At 36.0% G+C, this 27,494-nt stretch overlaps 1 protein-coding gene across 1 annotated transcript in view; it reads right to left on the bottom strand.

Annotated features, from left to right (window-relative positions):
* The window catches only part of DNAH8 (dynein axonemal heavy chain 8), a 142,609-nt gene that overhangs the window by 103,736 nt on the left and 11,379 nt on the right, over positions 1–27,494 (bottom strand). Inside the window, 20 exon segments of the mRNA XM_030499954.1 lie at positions 1,706–1,895; positions 5,446–5,506; positions 6,999–7,123; positions 7,691–7,785; positions 8,898–9,039; positions 9,839–9,958; positions 12,441–12,563; positions 13,487–13,496; positions 14,640–14,673; positions 14,676–14,718; positions 15,650–15,792; positions 15,795–15,836; positions 16,816–16,951; positions 18,772–18,891; positions 20,921–21,020; positions 21,486–21,562; positions 22,146–22,343; positions 23,274–23,420; positions 24,912–25,013; positions 26,414–26,521. Of these exon segments, the coding sequence (XP_030355814.1) occupies positions 1,706–1,895; positions 5,446–5,506; positions 6,999–7,123; positions 7,691–7,785; positions 8,898–9,039; positions 9,839–9,958; positions 12,441–12,563; positions 13,487–13,496; positions 14,640–14,673; positions 14,676–14,718; positions 15,650–15,792; positions 15,795–15,836; positions 16,816–16,951; positions 18,772–18,891; positions 20,921–21,020; positions 21,486–21,562; positions 22,146–22,343; positions 23,274–23,420; positions 24,912–25,013; positions 26,414–26,521 (2,116 nt within the window).

The following is a 27,494-nucleotide window of genomic DNA, read 5'->3' as shown; positions in this document are numbered from 1 at the left end:
TATAAACCCCTTAAAACAGTGTAAGTTTCTTGAACTCTAACATGCTTCAAATACATAGCTCCTTGTCATTCTATTTAGTGGTTTTAAAAAAGATGCTAAGCTTTTCCAAGTCATATATTAATGAGTGCAGAAATAATGTTTGTCATGCATTGAAGCTGCTCTTGTCTTACAAACTGCTAATTCCAAAGTATTTTGAGTCTTTTCTGAAAGAGTGTAGAACTGAATGAAGAAAAAAAAAGGGGGGGAGGGGGCCAGGGAGATAGAAAGGACAATCTAGAGATTTTCCTAAATCTCATAAACCTCTTGCCTCCACAAATGCTTTCAAAGGCAGTTTAGACACTGGTAGCTGCTGCTCTGGTTACACTGTTGATGTTGAAAGACAAGGCCTGTCTCCACTCAGATAAGCTCAGATAAAAGGAAAATAAAATGCACTTAATCATGTCTCTCCATCTTAGATGAATTGCTGAGACAACCAGGGTCAATCTAGACACTGATATCCCTGAGATCTAATAAGCCCATTCTGTCATAATGATGTCTGAGCATTCTGAAGCAGATTTAAGAGAACGGAGAAATAAAATCCACTCTTCCCACAACATACATTGTTTAATGGGGGGATTTAATACAACTCCAAGTTCTCTTTTATTCTGAAGACCTTTTGAGAGATCTGGTCACTGGAAACAGTCTCAGATTGATCTATCCTTGCCAATGTACTCCTATAGATCTCATTATCATTGCTCATTAGATATATATAGATCTCATTGCTCATTAGCTCAGAGCAAATATTAACATATGCCCCCAGGTGCTGCTGATGAGTAGTTTAAAGGTGATGAAAATGGTTACTTGTTGATGTTGTATTTTGACACAGCAGAGGAAAAGGCTATGACTGACGAGGACAGTTTCCTATCACTCTGCTTGAAGCCCATTAAAAGACCTTAAAAATTATACAAAGCACATCTGTGGAAGAACAACATCCCAGCTCTGGACTATCGAAATGAAAAACTGCCCAAGATGTTAAAGACTTTTCAAAGGAATCACAACAAAGATACAACTGCATTGCAGGTCAATGGCTCAGCCAAGCAGCTAAGAGAACCTGATGGTAAAAATACATTTGGGCTTTTGTAGATGCTTGCAAAGCATATGGAGGGATGCTTAGAAATAATACAAAGGTAAAAAATATCTCACTAAAGTGGATGCTGGTCTATCTACAGACTGAATATTCACATGAACAAAGACTTGAAATGTCTTATAATCCATTCTAGGAATGCAGCCAAGAATTAAAATCTTCACTGGAATCTAATTATTAAACTGGCTCTTGCTCTATTCTCAACATTCCAATGAAAGCTCATTTACAATCATTGTTTATGATTTAACTATGTCATTATGGTTACATTCCACAGTAAGCAGGTAAAAAGATAAATTAACAAGCTTACTTGGCCTCAAATTAAATAGGAGATTCAGAATCTAGTAACTTTTTTAAGATTGGTTTGTTTATTGTTTCTCAGAGTTTCACTTACATAAGCCTGAAAAGTTATTTCTGGAAAATACAGCTAATTAAATCAAAACAAACCAAACAATTTAATGTAAGATAATCCACAGTTGGCCTTCTTGAAGGAAAGTAAGCTTATTCACAAACATTTATATATGACATTTTTATTAAAGACAAAAGTTAAAATAAGTAAAAGAAAAACAAAACCAAACCACTTACTTTCCTTTTTTTTTTTCACTTTTCCTGGTAATCCCGCTGAGGATAATTGTCGTTTGCTTGCTTCTGGTTTTAATCTAGATTTTTGCAAATGCTTCTGTCCCCACTGAGCAACTCCGCGATTTACTTCCAGTATTAACTGAATCATGCGATTGATAGCTTGCTGCATATCGTCTAAACTGGGGACCATTACCTATTTAAAACAGTTGAAACGTTGAAATAAATGCAACTGTCACTTTTTAGGATCTCAGTTTTACTCCACTCGTAGTGAATTGTGGAACTTGCCCCAGGAGACAAGCTGGGAAATGTAACAGCTTGGCTCAGAATTGCCTCTAAATAACTGGTACATACTCTAGTGACCTGTTATCTATTTGTACAGTCATAACTTGGTTAAAATGATACACAAGTGTATAAGTAGATGGATTTATTGAGGGTTTTTTTACAATGTGTTTACAATTCCTACAACATTTTAAATAGCATTTTTATAATGATCTTCTATAGATTGTCACAAGCCTTGTTTCCTGCATTCTAGAAGCATTAGAAAAGGATGCCAAGATCCTCCTCTCTGTTGCTCTTAACCACTAAATTCTGAGAGAGAGAACTGTAAGAGAGATGGTCATAAAAATACATACAGTCAGCTTATTTTAAAGATCTACAGCTACAGAACCTCTCCTTTAAAGTGCTTTTCTACACATGTATTCACACTGTGAGTAATTTCAGATAAACAAAATCATCTGGATCAAAGTGCCAAAGGTTTTAGTTGAATAATTTATTTTCTCCCAAATAGTTTCTTCTCTCCCAAAGGTTTCATTACCTCAGAAACTTTTGGAAGAGCACAGTATTTAGTAAAGTAGTGGAACTCCATGCAGTAGCCCTGAAGATGCCAACTTGTATATTTGGCATGGATTTTGTATCATAATTCTGAAAGCAATCTAATACCTGAGTCAGAAGAGAAGGAGAACTCATATTCAACTACTGGAGCACATAATAAAAAGAGCCAGAAGGAAAACAAGGATTCTTGATCTGAATCAAGAACAACTAGCAAACAGAATAGGGTCAAACCCCAGGCTCTGGTCTGCCATCATCCACTGCATAAATGCTAATATGGTTAGAATAGTTTGGGATGGTGCAAAAAAAACCCCAAAAAAACCCCATTCTCCCAGAAAAAAATCAGGCACAGTTTGGTGCATAAAACATGTCAGGAGCTGTTCCCAACACAGTTTGAATGCAAACTCCTGGAGTCAGAAAGAAAAGCATTTATTACAGTGGATGCACACAATCTCACATCAGCTCACTTTGAGGTCAAAGGACAGCCTCTAGCCTGTTTTATTTAGTATTACACAAACAGCCATAAAGTCCTGAACCCAAAACTTTTTGAACTGTATTGGCAGCAATAATGATAATTGTGACTTTGTCTTGTCCTTCTTTGAAAATAATTCTATGTAGGATAATGTGGAGTAAAGGCACACATCAGTTTCTCAAAAATACTAAGCAGGAGGAAGAATCTACCTAAGAGTGATCCAGGAAAGAATAGAAAAATGGCATTTCTTGTTAAAATTGACAAGAAAGATCACTCTTGTGATATGCTTAATGCTAGATATGCTTAATCCTCAAATATAGTCCTTAGAACATCATCTCATAGCTTTCATGTGCAAGCTATCATTCTGAAAGGATACAATCATCCATAGGAGTGTTCACAACTGGGATACAAACTGCTTAAAAGTTACAGAACATTTCAGAATCATAAAATGGTTAGGACTGAAAAGGACCTTAAGATCATCTAGTTCCAAACCCCCTGCCATGGGCAGGGACACCACATGCTAAACCATGTCACCCAAGGCTCTGTCCAACCTGGCCTTGCACACTGCCAGGGATGGAGCATTCACAACTTCCTTGGGCAACCTTTTCCAGTGCCTCACCACCCTCACAGTAAGGAACTTCTTCCTTATATCTAACCTGAACTTCCCCTGTTTAAATTTGAAGCCATTACCCCTTGTCCTATTGCTACAGTCCCTAATGAAGAGTCCTTCCCTAGCATCCTTGTAGGCCCCTTTCAGATACTGGAAGGCTGCTATGAAGTCTCCACGCAGCCTTCTCTTCTCCAGGCTGAACAGCCCCAACTTTCTCAGCCTGTCTTCATACGGGAGGTGCTCAAGCCGCCTTATCATCCTCGTGGCCCTCCTCTGGACTTGCTCCAACAGCTCCATGTCCTTCTTATGTTGAGGACACCAGAACTGCACACAGTACTCCAAGTGGGGTCTCACGAGAGCAGAGTAGAGGGGCAGGATTACCTCCTTCAACCTGCTGGTCATACTTCTTTTGATGCAGCCCAGGACACGGTTGGTTTCTGGGCTGCGAGCGCACACTGAAGCTGGCTCCTGTTCAGTTTCTCATTGACCAACACCCCCAAGTCCTTCTCCGCAGGGCTGCCGTGAATCACTTCTCCACCCAACCTGTAGCTGTGCCTGGAATTGCCCCAACCCAGGTGTAGGACCTTGCACTTCGCTTTATTGAACTTCATGAGGTTGGCATTAGCCCACCTCTCAAGCATGTCTCTGGATTGCATCCCTTCCCTCCAGCATATCAACTGAACCACACAGCTTGGTGTCATCGGCAAACTTGCTGAGGGCGCGCTCAATCCCACTGTCCCTGTCGCCAACAAAGATGTTTAACAGGATCAGTCCCAACACCCACCAATCAATCTCATGGATTGAGCAGTTGCATGCACAAAAGCAAGGATCTTGCAAAATCCTATCAGCATTAGCAAAGTTGTATTTTACCCAGCATTACTTGATTACTGCCCTGGATCAGTCAAGCATTTCAGAGGACTGGTTAAGAAAGATAGATGCACTTCCCCTTGCAGTGGGTGGAACCTGGGGCTTTATGCTTAGAAAAATATCAATAAGATAAAAAGTCTACACTTTGACAGACCTTATATACCATGTGTACACAAAGTGTGAAAGTACAACAGAATGACACTATGAACACTGGTTCGATGGCAAAGGAATATCACCTTAAAACAGATCCTTCCTTTCATTATATCTCCATGAGTATAAAACTTTTAATCTTTATAAGGCAACTAAATATTAAGTTATCATCTTCTCATGCATAAAATAAAATACTACACATATCACTGCCACAGAGTTATCTTACTCTACAAAACACAAACAAATGCATGCATTAGTTCTTTGCAGTTAAGCTGCCTTTTTGTCCTCTGCACACAGAAATCCACAGTTTTTTTGGTTTTGAATCTTCTTATTTTTGTTCAGTGTTCCTCCTTCTGGTCATCTTACTTCCTATTGAGATGACCCAAGCCAATCTGAGCAAAGATAATGTTCATTTTTTTAATTCAATTAAGTATTTAAATCATGCAAGGAACAAAACAGTTAAAATAAAAAACACACATGAAAAATCTATTTCAGCAATGCAATTGTTACACATTTAGGAGAACTGTAATAATTCTGCAAAGAACACTGATGAACAGATTGCAATATAATTGCTGAAACACACAAGAAGAATAAAAGAGCAAGTTCTGCAAGTACCACTAAGACAGAAACCAGGAACACGGGGACTTGTGAGCACATTTCATTAGTGCTCTCAGCACACTGAAAGGCCTGAGCAACTGTTCTACACTGAAATGGATGCCAGTTCAGTAGATGTGTGCCCACATTCTGATCTTAGGCAAATACAAAGATAACGACAAGGCAGTGTATTTTACCTTACCTATATGACACATAACTTACCACATTGGGAATAGCAAGGTGTAGTTCCACTTTTATAAGAGAAGCCACCTCTTCAAATTTGCTCGAATGGGCAGAAAGCTTTGTCCTCCCAAATGTAGTTTTGCTGAAAATAATTTTGAAACATGTCATAAATACTTCACCATGAAATCCCCTCAAATTATCTTAGAAACAAAATTTTGAGCTACCTTTTCTGGGCAGACTGTCATGAAGAATTTTCATATTAAGTTATGAACTACTTGACAAAACTTACAGAAGCTTCTTATTTAAAGGGTAACGATAATACCCAGAGCTCCATCATTCAGACAGAGGTTACCCTGGATCCAGCCATTGCTTTTAGATATTTTTTTAACCAGAATATTTTCTGACTCTGGATTCTAATGTTTTAATTTAATGGAATTTAATGCCTTAATGATGGAACTCTGCCAGTGCTTTGATTAGGACATAAGAAGGTTTTACTGATCATTTCATGTAACAACCTATAATGAGTAAAAGTTGCTTCATTACATTTTAGATAAACATTCAACAGAACAGAAAAATGAAAGTTTTGAAGATGATAAGCTAGGGAAAAATTATAAACACATGACTTGAACCCACTCAAAAGTAGAAACTAAAGTGCAAATTACAATTTCTAAATGCTATGACACTACATGGTGACCAAATAAGAGAGAAATCAATAATACGATACCACAGATAAATATAAAGGAAACACCCAAATAAATTCCTATTGACTTAAATAAGATCGGGATTTCAACACATTTTCTATGAAAGATGTCCTCAGAAAAAGAACTCAGTCTTCAACATACATTAACGAAAAAACACCATCAAGTTCACCTGCTTCAACTTAATTCTCTCAATAGAATTCTAAGTAGACTCTCCAATATACAATATATTATACTGAAGCAATTCTGTCTCTGAAGTGTATGCCTGTTTGAGCAGGGAAGAATCTATAGAAATTATACTGGATACGGGAGAATTATAAAATCGTATGGATCTTGACATTATCATATAGAATTCATAACGAATGCATAGGTGATCTTTAACCCATGGGAAACAATTGTGAGTGCACAGCCATGCTTGTGCACAGCACATTTCAGAAATAATCTGAAATGAGATGAACATATAGGCACACTACCATACATTACATAGAATGATCACTTAAGCTCTAGTCATTTGTGTTGGACTAATTGTAGTAACAGCATCTTGAAAGCAATCCCAAGGAAAAACATATGGGAATAAAAAAGGATGCAGGCAGAGGGGAAACAATACTAGAAATAAACTTCATTTTCTGCACAAACACAAGTGCATAGACTATAACTAGCAACACAAAGAACTGAAGCATAAAAGTGTGGGCCCAAAGTGTGGGCCCAAAGCATCACTGCAACCAAAAGTGAATGTTCTCAATGTTTTGCTTGAGCTAAAAGGTCCAAGACCAAGAGGTTTGGAACTGTTTGACTAATGATACATGTGCACGTATTATTACACATGTAAATGTATCTTTAAATGATTATAATAATATAAAAATAACTTTGTTCTGGTAATACTATTGAAGGAACCTTTCATTTGCAACTTACTTTGAAACAAATATTCTTTTTTTAAGACTATCCAAAGACAGCCGGGTGGCTTTCTGGAGGCTGTCTAGCAGCTGGTAACTGAAATAGGCAACCAACTCTTTAGATTTCTGCAATAAATAAAATGCACATTATTCCATACTGTATTCAGACAGGAACCCGAATATTATTTTTAAATGTTTTAAGTCAAACATACTAGGCTTTGTCTGAAGGAATTTATATTGGAAGCTACATGAAAAATACAAGGGGAGAAGTTGGGGGGGGGAAGCTTTTAAGTAAGTAAATAAGTAAAAGCTGCATGAAAAAGAGAATACAGTATCTGAGGAAGCTCAATTTGTCTTATTCAGAGATAGAATACTGAGATCTGGCTGAAGTCTCATACTCCTTCAGAAAAGCTCTCTGTAAAATCACCATGAATTATGCAAAAAAATTGGTACATATGTACTTTTTTTCAAATAAGAGACAAATACAGCAAAATCTCACTGTACTGGATTAAGAACAACAAAAATACAGCAACATGTAATAATCAGTAGCATGAAAACTATTTCATAATTTTTACATGACATTTGATATTCTTTATGTGATGTCTTTCTGTAAGACTTCTATCTACCGAAACTCAGGATACTATTTACTAATATGATTGGTCTGAAAAAAATTCCTTTCTTATTACAAAATACCTTTTTAAACTCATCTTCTTTATCATGAGAAGATGTGGAAGTACTCTTTTCACTCTCATTTTCATTATCTCCAAACACTATACGCTTTTTGTTTACTGCAAATTTAAAAAAAGAAAACAAAAACCAAAAACTTGTTAACCAAACATAGTGTTCTGCTTTGAACCATGCTGTTCCTTCTCTTTACAGACAAAACAATACTGATTTTTATTTTAGTAGTACCCAGATCAGCTAGTTAGTTTTATTTCACACCTTTTTTTTTTTTACACCAGGAATCTGGTTAAGACCCCAACCTATAAGCCTCAGCCTAAGAGACACCTTGCGCTACAAATATGTTATTAAAGATAGCTAGGCAGACATGGATATATCAGCTCGAAATGGGGGGGAGGGAGTGTGTGTGTGATATCAAGATAAACAGTTTAACAAAACACAAAGAAGTATCTTTCCATCAGGTTTTTCTGGTTCCATGGTACTGAAATAACTGGAGCATTGACCCTGACTATGCCCCTATATCTGGAGGAAACTGAACCCAAAAGGGAAAAATGCTGTGTAAGAAAAGGAGCTCCATTACTGAATAAGCCTCAAAATACATTTTTCTTCAAAACGTTTTCTTCAGCTATAAACTATTTCACCTATAATGGTATAGCACCTCCTAAAATCTTTGTAACGCATCCCAGAGCAGTGGGAACCAGCCATACTGATGAGCTGTGAGCCTCATATGCTAGCAGTTGACAGTCAAATAACTGTACTAATTTAAACTGACCAGCTAGTAAAGCACTGGTATTTGAGATACAATCCTACTGTGACAGAAAAGTCACAGAGAGAGGGACAGTATCAAATACCCCATAGAGCTGAGGAAAGAGGAAGACTGGATTTCACTGGGGGGAGGTGGTGTATAATATTATAAGTGACTAAGAGAAATGGAACCACAATGTTCTTCCTCTAGAGCAAATACCTTGGTAGTCTAAACAAAAGGACAGAGTTTAATTCTAGAAACTCCAATATTGAAACACTGAATTACCTCTGTATTTCACAGGCTAGAGGTTTAGTTTAACAGAGGTAATTGAAGGCACAACTGTGACACAGATCAAACCGTAGTGGGAGAGAGAAGTTTGAAGAAAGTCAGCTAAAACAATTAAATTTTGATACATACTAGCTAAATCTACAGAACGAGGGACAGATCATCATTAAAATAATCAACATCACTTACCTGGTAAAATGGGGCTTTCTGAGGTTTTCTTAGGATATTCAATTTCATAATTCTGTTTAAATACAGACATTAGTTCTTGAACAGCATCTTCAATGTGCATGCTTTTGTGGTTCAATAACTCAGCACTTTCTTTAGTATAAGCCTGTTAAATAAAAATATCAATGAATTATCTTAGCATCACTGATTATCTTATTACTGTTTCTCTCTTCATGGAGAGCCAAAACATTTCCCTGAACATTGTACTCTTCAGAATGAGACTGTTTCAGTGAAACAGCAACATTTTAAAAAGAAAACTGAGAAACCAAACCAAAAATCTTTATTCAAAACCATAAATATCTTCTGTTATCGTTATATTTTTAATAATTTCAAATTTTCATTTTTGAAATGCAACTGTATTTTTAAGGGCCAGAAGAAAATCCTGATTATTGAAGGGAGGTCACAGTCTGAATCTGAAATTACCCAAATACTCTTCCAACTGTCCTTAACAATTTTATTTACTTGCACTAATTTGCTAACTAAATGCTTTTTTTTAGTCTCATTTGGAATCAAGAAAACCCTTCCATTCTCAAATATACTTGTTAGAAAGTATTTTTTGCCTTCTCCTTTAAAAAAAACAGTTTGGAAAAAATAGGAGGAAAAAAAGCTGCATATGTCCGAGTATCTTCATACAAAAAAAAATCTCATCTAAATGTGAAGCAGTTAAATATATAAAAACTATCTGTGAAATACTACAACTTAAGTATTTCAAATACTCAAGAACCAATCTATCTTCATATAAAATATTGCAACCAAAATATTTTAACTATAAAAGAAAAAAAATTAAAAAAAAATCTGTATTTCCACAGTCAGAAAAATTCTTTCCTAGTTTTATACTAATTTACTAAGGCATTCTTTCTAATATGCTCAAGAATTCAAATTCAAAAGTGTGAAGCGGCACACACCTCATTGGAGGTCAACATATCCTCTACTTTGATAGGACCATCTACCGGTAAAACAATTAAAAGAGTATTTGATATCTCTCTTAATATTGAAAAAATCCGTACTTCACTTAAATCAGTAACCTAAAAAGAGAAAATCATATTACTACTGTACATTTATCTTTAAAGCATAACGTATTCTATTTTATAGAGTTCTGACAGGTATACAATGTTTTGCAGAAAAATAAAAATTGTATCTCTCTATGCAGTGAAAACACAAGAACCTTACATAGTGGAAAATTCTCTAAGAAAGTGAATCATAACAGAAAAAAAACCCCAGGAGTAAAAGCACCAACATAGAAGATTTCGAGATGAGAGAAGCAAAGAAACAAAGCAGCACAGCAATGGCTCACGAGTTACAGTAACTTGGTGACTATTTTAAATGGCTAAATTCAGTCTGTTTTTACTGTGAATTATCTTCTTTCTCTATTATCTACAGAGCGAATTTAGGGAGACAAGTACCCTACAAAAAATTTAGTCTTTCTTAACATGTTCCATCGCAGACAATCTGGAATATGAACAATGAAAGACCAGAAGTCTGAAACCATTCAGTTACTATTGCCACAGAAAACAAGAACTCAATTGCTGAGAGTGTACGTATTTAAACCTTGTATAGTATAACAACATCTAAAAAGATTAGTAGTATGCTCAATTTCATTTCAGGCAGTCCTTTAAAAAAAAATAATCTTGTAGTTCTTAAGTATCTGCACTGGTTCCATGTTGGCAAACTGAGACATACGAATCCTTGAGAAAGTGAAATCTTCAGAGTAATTCGGTGTTACCACCTATTTCTTCACAGATCTCCAGTTATCATCACCATATTTTTAAATTCACTGCATAAATGAAATTAATTCATAGACAGTATAAGCCAAGACTACTTTTGCACCATAACAGCAATGATCTAATTTTTGAATGAGTTTCTCTTGATAGCTTTTTGAGCTCATTCAGTCTTGGAGATTGGCTGACATGAGTGGCAATGGAAATAATTATCTCCTTTGTCCAAGAACTCCCATCAGAAACTGGTCTCAAGACTAGAAGCAGCTCCTTTAAACTTGTTTTTCTTCTTTCCTGAAAAGTTTAGGAATTGATGGAATAGAAAAGAAATCTTGCTCCATCATGCTATCCATGCTAGGCTCTTGAAGAATCCTTGTGGTTTTAACAGCAGTTTTAGGCAGACAGGCAGTAACAGTAAGCCAGAACCCAAATCATTCCAATTATGCAGAATACACTGCTGCTAGATTAAATAAAAGAGTAACAAAACAAGTTAATATGTTTAGATTATTTTTCATGATCTTACAGGACATGAGTCTAGTTGCAACGCAAGGGGCAGTCTGCTGTAACTTGCTTGATGGGTTAGTCTTCAGTCCTTCTTCTTTTAGTCAACATAGCTTTTCACTGCTTTTGATTCTAAGTTACAGCATTATTAGTATTCAGTCAAATATAGCGAAGTGGCTTTGTCATAGCAAAATCCAAATAAAACTGACTTCTGTCCAATTTTTAATTTTTTACCTGAAACATTTTACATCTGTGATAACCCATCTTGTTTGTTACAATTTCACTCATGTTTCTGTTTTACATCACTTTTTCAGTAGCTGTTTACAATATCCCATTCACAGTAATCAAAGGTCTAACCAAATTTACATCTTTTTTGCATTGATATAGGAGGGGTAAGAAAGTCAGAAATGTACACAACCTACATATTTAAAGGAAAATAAAGTGTATCTACTAAGACATTGTTATTTCAGATTTACTTAGGCTCATAGAACTGTTAACTTCTTACATAGCCAATCTTCTTTTCAGTGGCAAAGAGAGCACTTGATCATAATTATGTTTTTCTGACATACAGAAAAATAAGTGGATATAGCCACCAGTGGCTAAAAATCTCCTACCACAGGAGACACAACTTACAATATTCGTTGGAGAGATCACAGACATACAGTTCACTGACGAACTGTAAGAATGACCTGACTTCCAAGGTAAAGCATTGAAAAGAAACAGAACTAATACAGGTCCTTAAGCATGTTATGACATGAAAAGCATTCAGAAACTATGTGGCAAACACTATGAGAGGAAAAAAGTACAGACTCAGTCAACATGCAGAGGGAAAAGTACACTCCCCTTGGATTATTTTATGGGCTGCACAAAGAGGGAAACAGTTTCACAGTATTCTGGCTATGAATACAGTTCATGCTAAAAAGTTCTCTGCTGGATAATGTTTACATGGAGGTATCTTGTGTGCAACTGTGCTAATGGACAAGCACTCAAAGAGAAGCAGAGATCGACTGAAAATCAGAGTGGCAGTGATAGAACTTGAGGACAAGTGGAAATATATTCTACTGCAAGAACAGAAGCAAAGGTCAAACATTTGAGGATAATAATGGGAGAATCATTGAGTATCCCCATTTCCTTTCAAATAAGAACATACTTTAAAAAGCAAAGAAAATTTCTATGTATTTCAATTGTATACAAAATAAGTACAGATTTATTTCCAATATCAAGAGCAGTGTAGTGGAGAATAATTTCTGCTAAACTATAAATTTCATTTTATAGTGATTAAGTGTATAGCCTTTTTCAAAACTGTTTAAAACATTACACAAATACTTGCATCAGCTTCTTGAAAGAAACTTTCCAGTGTCCCACAGTATGACGGCAAGCAACATGGTAAGTCCTGCCTCAACACAGTTTCCATCTAACATAAAAATATATAATTGCATAGATTTAAAAAAAAAAATAAAAGAGAATTCAAAGCAAATTCCATAATTACTGTAATCGCTATGTGCATTGATGAAAGGACGAGCCCGTGTCTAGTTTTGGCAAGGAAAGTCACAAGTTTTCAAAGGGAAACATCAAAGAAATTTATGCAACAAACGGGGGGTAGTGCATACTACAGCCTCTGTCCACAATTGTCAAGTGCACATACTCAGCAAAGATCTTCCCCTTCCTTTTGTCCTGGATAGCGTCTTATAGTGGTTCCCACTGCTTCCCAAAATCTAAATCAAGTCCACTACTGATCTTACAACTTCTCCTTTAACATATACCTCAGTCACTCTCAACAGCATCATTACTCATCTTTCAACCTCATGTACATATCTAATGCCATTTTTCATTCGTCCCTTTTTGAATCACACCTCTCTAAATTTTGTTATAACCTCTATGTTATTTTTTAAAATCCTCTCTTCCCTACTGTTTCCTTACTGAACTCTTGGTTGTCCATGGCCTTTCTTCTGGATTTGAGGATTTTCAGCACGTAGCTGAAATCAGCTCATTTCCCTGTCTGTATAATCTACACCAAGAATCTTCCTTCACTGCAGATCCTATGTTCAAAGGAGATGGAACTGAGGAAAAGGAAGTCTTATACTACCACCAGGCCTTTCCAGACTCTCTCACAGAGTTCCCATGAATTTTTTGCCTAATCTCACAGATTTCCAATATACAGTCACCATAATTTTAAATTTTGCCATCCCAATCATCCTCAAAGTGACAGAACTTTAATTTTGCTTAATTGCTGAGAAACTCTGAACTGATTCCACTCATATCTAACTTTAAACAGCCACCTATCATATCAGTTCTTCTATTTAACATTTACCAAGTCACTGCCTGGACATCATGCACTCTCTTCATCCTAATCCTTCATTTGCTATGTCTAGATCATAACTAAAACAATGAACTCAGCTTAGATAGACACACAGCTATTTGCAAATACAGCCATTACTATCATCACCTTGATGTATATGTTTTGGGGGAATACATTTAACCTCACAATGTTGGGATGGTACTCGTTACTGGTAACCATACAGCTAATCTAGAAACAGTTAAGGCTCTACATGAGTTGCTGTCAAACTATGGCACCATGTAGCCATAGATTAGATTTGCTCATTCCATCTTTGGATTTCTGCTTTCCTCTGTTCTTCCTAGACACCAAAGACTTCTCTCCCTTCTTCGAAAACATTTTCATCTTCTGTTGTTTGTACAATAGTCACCCTTCTCTTTTGCCAGTTTGTTTCCTCTAACTACAGAAGTGCATGATTCCCTCTACGATATAATCATATTTACAGTAGTATCACCAAAGTGAAGACTACCATCACGTTTTCTTTATATTTAACTCTTAAGAGAGTCAGGACAAGTTTTTTGTTCTCGCACTTCAGCACTTGCCAGCTATGTAGTTGTACAAACTGCAACCTTTTAATGTTATTACTTACAACCAAAAGGGGAAGTGTTATGTAGAACAGTCCATATATACACTTGCAAGTGTCTGGCAAAACAAAATGGCCTGTAGGACAAACAATCTCTGCATGTTCAATAAAATTGTACCTTTAGTGTAGTATATAACCTTTCTAAATCACTGAAAGACTGACTTAATTCACAAGGCTAATAGTTCTCTCCGAGCAAAGACAAGGATCATGACATTCAGTATTTCACCTAAATGAAAAACACAACTCGCCATGAAAACCTCTAAAACTGAATACAGTGATAATTTACTTCCACGTCAAAGCCAGAGAATTGTATAGATAAATAGATCCCAAAGTAATTTTCTTTATTCTACTGGGTTTACATCTCATAAGCAGTAAGATTATTCTACTATAAGCACACAATTATTTGAGCATATGTGAGAGATGCAAAGAGCAGATTTTTGGTCTTTAAAGGTTTTAGTAAAATTCCGTTAAGTTCCCAATATGAAGATCCATCTAAATATTTAATTTTAAACTATTGTTAAGTTATTCTAACTTCTGAAGTATATTGAAGTGCATTTAGCAATACCAAAAACCTTATTCATTTTGGTGTCATTAGATTTACAAACTCGTTGGTGTTTTTTGACGCAAATCTTCGTAACATTGGAGAAGACCCTGTAATTATTTGGAAGGATAGTATCAAGAAGAATATTTTAAGTGCTTTCTTTATTGAAACAAACTACCTCTCGCACGATTAAATCACCACAAAAAAACAGAAAGTATAAGACTACATTTGAAAACAAATGTAGAATTTTACACAGACATTACATACCTATGTACATGATTTCTGGAATGTGATAAATCTGTACGATGCTACACAAGGAAGAATGAAAGCAGGCATTTATGCATGGACATTCTTTATACACAAAGCCAGATGAAGCATGATCCTTCTCAAGAGCTAAAGACAGCTTGAGCTTAGTGACCATAACTTGCAATACCCTCTTGAAGCTGATTATCATATGCCTTAAATAATTAAAGTCACATATAAACTCAGTTTTAAAATATCTTCTAGTCGTATGCTTTACATACACACACGCACAGAGACAAATGGTACACCTCATGCCCCAAGATATAAGCTTCTCAAAATACTACAACAATAGCAAATACTACAATGAGTATTAGAAATCTGACTTCTCTGGCAGTAACCTGCAAAATTCTTGATGGCTTTTGTGGCTCACCATACCTTCCAATCCAGAAGGATTCCCAACCGTTGCTTCTTAAAAATTCTGTAAAACTGTGTTTTACTGATTTTCAGACAGTGAACGCTTTTTGGATAGCTGTAATTATTTCATCACCAGAATATAGTCAACATACCACGTGGTATAAGAAATATAATGGTATATTTAAGTTATACATTAGCCCACACAGCAGTTAGTAGAGGTTCTTCAAATGAGATCCTCTATGTCCTGTGGATTCCATAAATATAGCTTAAACTACCTCTTACTCATCTTTAATCTTTATTTAACCATAGAAAAATTTCTATGGTTAATAAGATTTTATTTTTTTATTTTTTTTAAACAGCAGTCATGATAATTTTTCAATTTACCTCTAAACGCAACTTGTTTGACATCAGTTTATTTTCTATTTTTACTATCTTTATTGCTTGCTCTGGTACTTCCAGACCCAACTTTATCATACATTTGGTCTCCCGGACAATCTCTGGAATTTTGGGATCAAAATTAACCAGGACTTCCCAGTTCTAGGATGATGCAGAAAGATTGTGGCTTGTAAGGCTGTAAAGACATTTTTATATCAGTTTTTAAGACAACAATTGTTTCTGTTATATAAAGTATTATGGAACACAGATTCTTCTCATATTACTACACAGTGATTAAATATGTATGGTTACTTGTGAAATAGCTTCACATTGTTTTCAGTTAAAGAAAATTACAGCTAATTTTCACCATATTTACTTTCTCATTACTTTCATATAACTTTCTCTCCTAAGCTAAACATGCATCACATCCCAGTCTTACTTGTGGCATACTTTTTCTTAGCTTGAATTTCAAAAATTTTCTAATTCATTTTCTAAGGATCTGAAACACGACACTTTCATGAGATATTCAGTATCTTACAGGAATTTGTTAACCCAGAGAATGAATGCTTACATAGGGATATTGCAAAATTCGAAACAAAAGCCTGAACGGCAACACACAAACTTTTGTTGACTGTATGACAAGATCCTATTCTTAGAGATCTACTCCTAGTTTTGAATCCCACATAGTGTCTACAATCTACATGATTTTTTTAAACTTCTGCCCTCATTTACTCTTCATGCGTTAAAGTTTGATTATCAAACATTTTTTGTAGGCATAAAGTAATACTTGTCCTGAGACAGACTGGTATAATACAGCTGTATAAATGATTATAGTGGAAAGAAAACAGGAAGAATTATTAAATTATATACATAAACAATTTGAAAAAAGGAGAAAAAAGAAGCAACAACAAAAAAAAAGAACGACTGTGTGCCTTAAATTTATTTCACTACTGTTTCCAGTCATCTGTCAGTGTACCATTGTCTGCAATCCTCTGTATCAAAACCAAGTTTTAACATCAATAAGGGACAGAAATTTGTATCATTGGGCCTGCTTTTTGGATCATGATTAATTTGCACATTTTAAGGGTAAATGAGACTTAAAAAATTCTCTGATTTGTGTTAGGTAGCATTAATAATAGTTTAAAAAAAAGCCTCGTACGTATTTAATTACTTACGATACTGTAACTGTGATATTTCCTTCTTCCATGCATTATGATAGACTACCTCGAATTCCACCAATAGATAGGCAATTCTGTTGTATAACTGAACAACTGCTTTACCTTCTGGACTTGCCAAGATATTTGAGTTTTTCTAAGAAAATACAGTACATTCAAATTAAAACCATATCAGAAGAAAACTATTTGGGGCTTTCTCAATGTAACTATTGACTACACTTAGTCAGGAAAGCTAAGGCCCAGTTAGAATTGAGTCTGGCAAGGGATGTAAAAGATAACAGGTAGGGCTTCTATAGGTGTGTTGCAAACAAAAGACAGACTAAGGATAATGTGGGCCCTCTCTGGAAGCTAATGGGAGAACTGGCTACCCTTGATTTGGAGAAGGCTGAGGTTCTCAATGACTTCTTTGCCTCAGTCTTCACCAGCAAGTGCTCTGACCATGCTGCCCCAGTCTTGGAAGGCAGGGACTGGGAGAATGAAGACCTTAGGCTCACTGTAGGAGAGGATCAGGTTCGAGATCATCTTAAGAACCTGAATGTGCACAAGTCCATGGGACCTGATGAAATCCATCTGTGGGTCCTGGAGGAGCTGGCAAATGAAGCTGCTAAGCCACTGTTCATCATATTTGGAAAATAATGGTAGTCAGGTGAAGTTCCTGATGACTGGAAAAAGGGAAATATAACCCCCATTTTCAAGAAGGAGAAAATGGAAGACCCAGGGAACTACAGAGCAGTCAGTCTCACCTCTGTGCCTGGCAGGATCATGGAGCAGATTCTCCTGGAAAGCATGCTAAGGCACATGAGAAACAACAAGGTGGTTAGTGACAGCCAGCATGGCTTCACTAAGGGGAAATCCTGTCTGACCAATTTGGTGGCCTTCTATGGTGGGGCTACAGAACTGATGGACAGGGGCAAAGCAGTTGATGTCATCTACCTGGACTTCTGCAGAGTGTCCCGCACAACATACTTGTCTCTAAACTGGAGAGACATAAATATGATGGATGGACCACTCGGTGCATAAAGAACTGGCTGGATGGCCACATGTAAAGAGTTGTGGTCAATGGCTCAATGACCAGCTGGAGACCAGTAATGAGTGGTGTCTCCCAGGGGTCAATGTTGGGACCAGTCTTGTTCAACATCCTTGTTGGCGAAATGGACAGTGGGATTGAGCGCGCCCTCAGCGACTTTGCCAATGACACTAAGCTGTGTGGTTCAGTTGATATGCTGGAGGGAAGGGATGCCATCCAGAGGGACCTTGACTTGCTTGAGAGGTGGGCTAATGCCAACCTCATGAAGTTCAACAAAGCGAAGTGCAAGGTCCTACACCTGGGTTGGGGCAATTCCAGGCACAGCTACAGGTTGGGTGGAGAAGTGATTCACGGCAGCCCTGCGGAGAAGGACTTGAGGGTGTTGGTCAATGAGAAACTGAACAGGAGCCAGCTTCAGTGTGCGCTCGCAGCCCAGAAACCAGCCGTGTCCTGGGCTGCATCAAAAGAAGTATGACCAGCACGTTGAAGGAGGTGATCCTGCTCCTCTACTCTGCTCTCGTGAGACCTCACTTGGAGTACTGTGTGCAGTTCTGGTGTCCTCAACATAAGAAGGACATGGAGCTGTTGGAGCAAGTCCAGAGGAGGGCCACGAGGATGATAAGGGGGCTGGAGCACCTCCCATATGAAGACAGGCTGAGAAAGTTGGGGCTGTTCAGCCTGGAGAAGAGAAGGCTGCGTGGAGACTTCATAGCAGCCTTCCAGTATCTGAAAGGGGCCTACAAGGATGCTGGGGAGGGGCTCTTCATTAGGGACTGTAGCAATAGGACTAGATATTCACATACAAATAAACAGGTTGACTAGCATATGAGAACTGTCATCATCATAGCCAGAAACATTATGATCACTCTACTGAAGTAAGACAGTTCACTGTTATACAAAACACCTAATTTTCCCTCACATCAACTTACATGGAAATAATTGATTGGTTCATTTATCCTTCTGAAGAGCTGTCTCACCCACAGTATCCTTCCTGCAACAGGTGGCATGTTACGACCAAGAGGAGGGTCATTTTTCTGAATTTGGTAAAGCTACAATAAGAACATCATCATTAAACATATGGAGTAAAAAAAAAAAAAAAAAAAAGTCTTTTGAAATGTTAAACTGTTTTTCCTCTGGTACCACAGTTTCTTCCTCTTCCCAAACCGATCAAATCTCTGTAGAGTCACACAACAGATCATTGTGAGAAAAATGTATTGTTTCCCCCACTTGCTAAGTTTCTGAGATGCACACATTGATATCACTGTTGGTATGTCTCCTGTCTTCATTATCTCACACCATTTCTTAGCTGTGCTTACTTATGACAGAGCCCTGAGTACACCAAAAGGCATTGCAAACCTAGAAGCTGAGCAGCCAGTATTCAAGGCCAAACCATATAGGTGCAGCTGTGAGCTTTGGAGCCATGTGCTGTGAAATCAAGCTGTTTAAGGAAGTGTTGTGGCTTTTCCTCCTTTCTTTGGCAACTGCCCTCAGAAATGACCTAAGCTATATTGTTAACTGAGAAGTTTTACCTGAATAGAAATGTCAACATTTTTCTTCAAACACAGACATCTGACTAATAGCTAACATTTCAGGAGTTGGACTTGATGATTCTTGAGGGTTTCTTCCAACTCAGGATCATCTACGATTCTATGATATGCTCTTTTTTACTAACTTCTCATCAATATGCACATAGAGACTCCTGTCTACACAGCCCATGCTTTTATCTGTGTCCAAGCTGAGGAAAAAAAGGGGCCCCACTCTCTGAATGGCTGCATTATAGTCAATAAAAATTTGGCCTAAAATTATCACATACCAAATTTGCATTAACAAATTATTCAAGTACTTTAGAATCAGTATTGCAGCAGGAGCGATTTTTTATTAATTTGCTTGGCAAAGATAAAAAACAATCCAATAATATCTAACAAATTGTTACAATTAGCCAGTATATTGGTGACATTCTTCAACAGAAGAAACAGGAGTATTTGTACCCACCCAACTTTAGGCATGCAAATTCATGGTGTGATAACACAAAGAGCTGCACTGCTTAAGAGACACAACTCGTCATTTACTGGCCTGTCTTATCTCCCTTTTGTCTTTGCTCAGAAGAAATTTAAGTAGGTTCATGGCGAACTTAAGAGAGGAACTGACCTGGATGAAAACCCCTCAGAAAACATACCTATTTTTCTGGTCAGGAAAAAGCAGCCAGCAGTGGGATTAGTGATTTCTTAAGCAGGCAGTGCTGCTGGAAATACATTCATCAAATTAAGCAAGTAATTAGAGGTTTGGGAAGTGTCACATGCACTAGACAGGGAAAGGACACTGTAAAGACTGGTTCAGAGCAGTTGTGCGAGGCTACAGTTTTAAGTCACTGTTTGGAAGAATCGCTTTCTAGTAAGTGCAGAGTTTACAGATGTTTGGCTCCTTGTGTAAACATGTCATTCATCTGACAAATGTAAACATCTCTAAATAAAATATTTGCATCAGTCGAGTTTTCCAGATTCCCTTTATTCTCATTGAAGAAAAATGGCCATTTCAAGGGATTTAAATCTTCAGATTAAGATATCAAATAGATCAGATTACTTGACTCTAGAATACTTGTTTCTTTTTTGAGTAGAAAGAGAGTATGGATGTCTAGTTCTGACGCAGATGTTTATTCCAGACATATAAAGTCAGGGTAGAGGAATTCCTCTTTAAAGGTTTAAAGTCAAGTGACTTGAACCGTCACCAGAAGTTAATTCTCATTTATGCTACAGTCACAGTACACCACATAAATCATGGAAAATTACTTTATAATTAACATATATGCAATTTATCTACATTTTATATCTATTTTGTCACAGCATTACATAATAGCCACTTTTTTATTTCTTTAGTTGATGGAGGAATAACAGAAAGGATTTTGGTTTTAGAAGTAAAATTGTTATGACACATTCGCCTGCAAAAGCATGTATATTGTATTTGCCTACACTTATGTCTGTTTTCTGTAACAGGAAAATAGCGGTATGATAAATTGAGCACTGACAGTCAGCTAGAGAAATAGGCATAATGTTTAAAATTTATTTCAAAGAAGTTAAATACCTTTTTAATAGATTCAAGTTCTGCTACATAATGTCGAAGAATACAACCAACTGTATGTACTGTTTCTTCTTGAAGGCATGTCAATTTCAGCTCTTGAAACCTGTATTAAAAATGAGTAACCAAATAATATTTCTAAATCACAAATAATTTTCTTGGGTTTTTGGGGTACATGAACATTACATAAAATCAAAACATAAATCTAGGAAATGCTTCTGGATCAGGGAATTTATTTTTTTTTTTCTTTGAGCAAGCTTAAGCAAGTTGAAAAGTTCTGCCCTGGTGGGTTTTCTTATTGCTGTTGCTGATGTAGTTTTTTTAGGTTTTTATTTTAGTATCCTCTTGTATATACAAAATAAACTGTACTGAAATTAAGAAACAGGAGAATATATTGATTCCTAAAAGAAAGCTAAAAATACATCTTTTATTATGATTACACGGTTCAGAACACCAGTAATGAAAAATTCTTTGTTACGCCCTTTGTTCTAAAATCAGCTGTGTTATTTAAATTGTGCCAATCAATACTTTGAAGTTACTTTAAAATATTTTAAAATATAATTGCCATTACCTTTGAAGTAACTGAAGTGCGTGTTGTGAAGACAAAATTCTCCCAAAACAGGTATGCATAAATGTCTGTATCTGCATCTAAAAATATAAAACTTAGTATAGTCTCGTCATATAATTGTATTTCGATGTTTGGTTTCTTAGCATAGTATCATTTGAAATTGTGACTGCTTAAAGCACAAAACAGCAGCCTTTAACGGTCTATGCTTAATGCAGACAATAAATAGCTAGTGTCAGTCAAGTAATCTCTTAAAATGCTACACAACTTTAGCAAAGAATCAAATAATGTATTGAGAACAGTTGTAGCTTTGCTATGCCCAAAATCTAACCGCAGGTCTCTAGGCTAATACACCAACTCCATGTAAAAAATTCTGTCAGGTCTCTTAATTTTTGCCATTTTGGCTGCAGATTGATGATCTTCAGTGAGGAAGATGTGTATTTTACATCTTACTTTGCAAGGAGGTGAAAGAATGGAAAAAGCTGCTCTCCAGACAAAAAAAACCCAAACCCCACCCCCCCAAAAAAAACCCCAAAATTTAAGCTCTTTGGAAGAAAAAACAACGTAACCTATTCAAAGTCCAAAGTCTCACTAGCAGATGGGGAGATACTAAATAAGTAGATGACATTCTTCCCCAAGTAAGTTATAGGTACCAGTATTACTTACCTCTAAACCTTCAACTTTTGTGAGGAAGTCTACAAAATCCACATCAAAGTCTGTTTTTCGTGGATCGAGAATGTCATATTGTTTCTTTTGAACACTTTGGTAGATATTTTTGAATTTTACTGCCATAATATCTATCCCTTCAATGGTAGACAGACTCAGTGAATTAAAAGTTTGTACTATAGTTATCATCTCTGTAATCTGAAATACAAACATTATTTTCATGCTCAGAACAAATTATTTGTTACTTATGCTATAAACTGCAACCTGAGTAAAATAAAATAAAGAAGAGCCACTTCTCTAATTACTGCATTCAGAAATGTGTTGCTTCTGAGCTTCTAAGTCACATATCTTCAACAGAGCATGGTTAATTCAGTTTTCAACATCAGTTCTCACTACAACCCAACACAAAGTAAAATCATCTTCATTTTTTGATAGTAAAAGGTGTCTGTTTTACATTCAACTCTTAGATTCAACAAGGTAATATGGAAAAAGTTAAAACATTACATATGCATACTGGTGACACAGATTTCACAGAATAAAAAAACCCCACACAAACACACAGATTAGTATTTATACTGCATGATAAAGAAAAACATCATAACACAAAATTCCTACCCTCTGATGACTGCCCCATTATCCTCATCCCTGTCTGACCTTATTGTGCACCAAGAAGCACCTACTATGTATTTCACTCTATGAATATTAGATTAAAATCCTTTCATCGGATTAGCAAACTAAATGTTAAGACCACACCAAGCAGCAGAATAATCAGAAGAACTGTCTTTGGCAATAACACGATTATTAATGTCTTAGAACACCATTCAAGAGTAAAGAGTGTTATTTTTCATATATTTTTAAACCTCCTAAAATAGTGATCTAAGTCTAGACCAGATAGGTTCTTTCTCTCCACACTAACACAAATAAATTGACAATTTCAGAAGGACATTGTGAGGTAATTCCCTAGAGTATTGGAATGACTTACTCTCTGGAAAGTGCCTAATTTCTCTCAATAGTTACAAATTCCTTCACAGGATGATTAAGAGCATGTATGTTGACAAGTGTCCACCTTGTAAACTGTTGTTGGAGAGGCCCTTCTTTACTGATAATAATAGCACACAGTATACTCACTTTCTCTAATCTCCTACAAAAAGCTTCAGATTTTCCAAAAATGTACATTTCTGATACTTCAAATGACTTCTCTCCTAGAGTTTCCAAAATCTCTTGCTTTGTTTCATGAAAACACTTCTGATATTCTTTCAATAGAAACACACAATCCTAAAAAGTGAGGGAATAAATACCATACTCATTATGGGTAAAAGACTGCAGAACTCAAACCTACTGTCTTTCCAAAGTGGTTAATTATCACTGAATCTAGTTTCAGTCAACAGGGGATAATGACTTACATACAGTGGTTTTCTTTCAATATGTGTTGCAAATATTTGCAACTTATCAAGCAACTGTACAGTACAGTGAAAGATTTAATACTGGGAAGTGAGTCACCAAAAAATAAACAGGAAAAATTTAGTTCTTCTTAACGTAAAGAGTGGTTTAGAGGTCAGCAAAGAGCTCTAAAGCAGACATTTAAATATTAAGAAAAGCCATTAGCTTAATTAAGAATGGTCAGGCTGACTGTCACCTGGGTAAGGATGGAATTTGGCATAACAGTGTAGTCTGTTTGGAACTCCCAGAGGACTTCAAGCAAATTGATTATACAACTTTGTGTATGCTGACAAGACTTAAAATGAGATTGAAAAATAATCTTCTTCAGTTGATTACATACTTAAATTACTAAGACCTTATTAGATATAAAAATAATAACTGGTAAGAAGTGTAAACTCTAGCTCTATAATCATTGGGATACAAAATCTTCTGTCAGTTCTTGGAAAACAGAAAGCAGATTCTACCACAATATACTGGTAGTCATCAGACTGTCTGAATATATAAGTATATATAACAATTGGCAATGAATTACATGAAATCAAAAAAGGTCCTAACTGAAAGGAATTTTCAGATCTTCAAGAATATACAGATACCAGAACAAAGACTGCTCACCATGATTAGAAACTGGGCTTATATTTCTCTCATAGAATAATGAGGGTTTATTTGCTGTATAACAAGATGACCCCAATGAAATAGACAAATTATCAGAATCATATCATCCTGTAAGGTCAGAGAAGATGCATTCAATACATTTTTTTTTTTTTGTACCTCTGGACATAAATTTTAAAGGACTCTGAAATTCTGTGCCTTTCTGGATAAGATAGGAAGTCAGTAGCTGAGGTCTAAGAAAGGAGAAGGTGGAAACTGAGTCAGCATTGGCAATCGGTAACCCTACAGCTAGAAATATTTTGCCATGGTGTATTGCATGTGCTTAATTTGTTCTTAATATGTCACCATGAGCTGAAGAAAAGGAAGAATGTCTTAGCACTGAGCTTTCATGGTATACCAAAGAAATCAAAAGAAGTTACTACTAAACAGAAGGGGGTCTATTCAGATGCCAGGTTCTCCATGGTAGAGGAAGATGGTACTATATCAGATACCCTCGAGAGAGAAGAATGTGGGTTATGCAGGATGACAAAATTCCTTGGTCACACATATGGTGAAGATGCCAATCTTTCCCAAGAAATGCTAAAACACTCAAATCATCATGAAATAAAACAGCAGAGGTGTGAAACAGTTGATACATATTGATATGGGCTTCCTCGTGCGTACCAATAGGTAATCAATAGGTTTGAGAGATAAACAATAAAAAGCCAAAATACAAACCTTAATTTTTCCGATGACTGCTGATGTCTCCTGATCCCAAACACGAGTCAAGCCACTATTTGTAATATATGCTCTACAAGATGTTACCATTTGATTTGTAACCTAACACAGACAAATGAAAACAAGTAGGTCTCAAGCTTATAAGGAGATTTGCCTATTTTGCAAAATCTAACAAATTTCCCACATGCCTGTATTAGTACTATCAGGGTTTGGATAAATTTCAATTATGGCGATAAAAGTGGCTAATATATGTAATATACATGACAAACACCCTAAGGAGAGAACATTCTTCTACTTAACCACGAAAATCCAAAGTTTGTAATGACAGAGAGAGAAAGAGAGGAATATGGAAATGAACGCAGATGCAGAAAACACACCTCGGAAAATAGCTACAGGTAGATAATCTTTTTTGTCTACTAAATAATGTGAACAATTCAAAACAGTTCTTCTGCCACATGAGATTATTCTAAGCAGGTCTTAAGAATTCCTAACTGAATAATGACTGAAAACTACTGCACCAAAGGCAGCCTCACACTCTGATAGTGATTGGTGAAGCTGTAGACAGGACCTCCAGTGTTGCCTCTCATGATCTTTAAATACAAGCAAACAGTAAGGGGGACCTCAAGCCACTGGATTAGAATAGAGCTTTCTTTTCTACAGCTCCATGTAAGCACCTTGTTATTAGCCTCTGTAGTAAACCGCTCAATCCCTTAGACCATTAACTAGACTCTAGCAAGCGTCAATACACAAACATAAAAACAATCATGTAACAGGCAATATAAACATTGATGCATAATTCATAACTAACATCTGATGAAGGCAAAACAGCCAAAGCCATGGATAAATATAGCCTCATAAAAGCACATCAAAAAGTGGTGTAATGAGGGTCCACTATGAATTTCCCCTATATGTTTACTGGAGGTGTGTATTTTAGCTATGAAGAATTTCTCTGTTCTAAAACCATTACACAACCATCTTTTCCTTCAGGGAATACCTGGATTCCACAAAAGACACTGGTATAAATACCTAGCTGGTCTTAATATTCTGTTTAAGGTGGCAAAGTTTATGATCTGAGATTCAATTAACTATTCAAGTGTGACTTGCTTCTGGAAACAGGAACTTTTTGTCTTTCATACCTTTCTGGAGGAATAGCCTAGGCAGATTGATGGCCCAATTAAGTCTTCAAGGTGGATAATAAAAGAATCTTTTTGGATTCAGTGATTTAGGAAACAACTGAGCAGATTAATTCAGATCCGAAGATTAATCAAGAAGATTAAAAAAACCCAATAATTAATTTTGCTGAACCAAGAATAACACCAAAGTTCCTTCCAGTCTCTAATCCAAGTTCAATCTTCTCCTGATCAACAGACTTCATTTCCCACGCAGACACCCCTTATTTTTTACCATTTTTTAACAAATGTCCTACTGATTTAAACAAAATGCATTTGCTTCCTGAAAAAAAATCACATTTTTATAATGAATATTATACCTAATATATTTACCTTTATAAATAATGACGTCATTCTCTCAGAAGTATTGTAATATCTTGAAACACGGTGAATCATTCGTATAGCATTTACCAAGTTTGGTATTCCATGTGTCATTGACACCTTAAAGCGGAGTTTTTAGGAAAAAAAAAAAATTATTTTCTAGTCTTCGCAACTATATCTATTCTATTGACAACTTCTAAATTACATTTTTCCCTAAATCACATGAACCAATCTTTAAAATGCCATGGCATCTTACCAAAAGGTTTCGTATAAAAAAAAAAAAAACAAAACCAAAAAAATCCCCAAAAAGCTAATCATACTCAATATATTTTTAAACTTCAACTAATAAAAACAATAAAACTCTTCGATGATTTGGTGAGAAATCAGAGAAAAAGGCATTGCTATTAATATTTTTAATGTGCTATTTTGATGATTAAAATCAAACATTGATTCAAAAAGTACAAGTTGCATTTTTTGTCATAAAAGAAGTATTCTGGCAGATGACAGTGGTTGTGATTAACACTTTTGTTTTACTTCAAGTACAGCTGTTAAATACATTCTATGTAATCACATTGTGATAGCAATCATAACATAAAACGTTTCAAACATTTCACAGAACTCATGAAATAATTGTCACAATGTTAATTTCACTAATGAGTGCCTAATTCAGTCAACATATGAAACATCTAAATCTTTCACACAATTCATGAAATCATTGTTCACATTATTAAAATCAAACCACAGTATTAGAAGTATTGCATAATTCAACCACTTCCAAAGTATTTTGGAAGAGGAAAATAAAGTTAAAAATGGTAATTCATTCTCAGGGACTTAATCAGAGTTGCAATTCTGAACATCAAGAAAAAGCAGTTTTGACTGTCACTCCTCAGAGAAGCCAAGCTTCTGGTATTAACTTTTGGCTGCAAACTCAAAGTACACTAGAACTGTGTATAGATACAGAAGGCATTTGCATTTGGCAGGAGAGTGTGAAAGAAAGGTATAAAAACTACCCTCAGTGTCCACCACCCCACTTCCCAAAATGCAATCAGGAGATTCTAAGTCTACTGATTTTCTTTTTTAAGCCTTCACAAAA

The sequence above is a fragment of the Strigops habroptila genome, chromosome 10, assembly GCF_004027225.2.
Source record: "Strigops habroptila isolate Jane chromosome 10, bStrHab1.2.pri, whole genome shotgun sequence".
Classification (NCBI taxonomy): domain Eukaryota; kingdom Metazoa; phylum Chordata; class Aves; order Psittaciformes; family Psittacidae; genus Strigops; species Strigops habroptila.
This window is presented reverse-complemented; position numbering and strand designations above follow the sequence as displayed.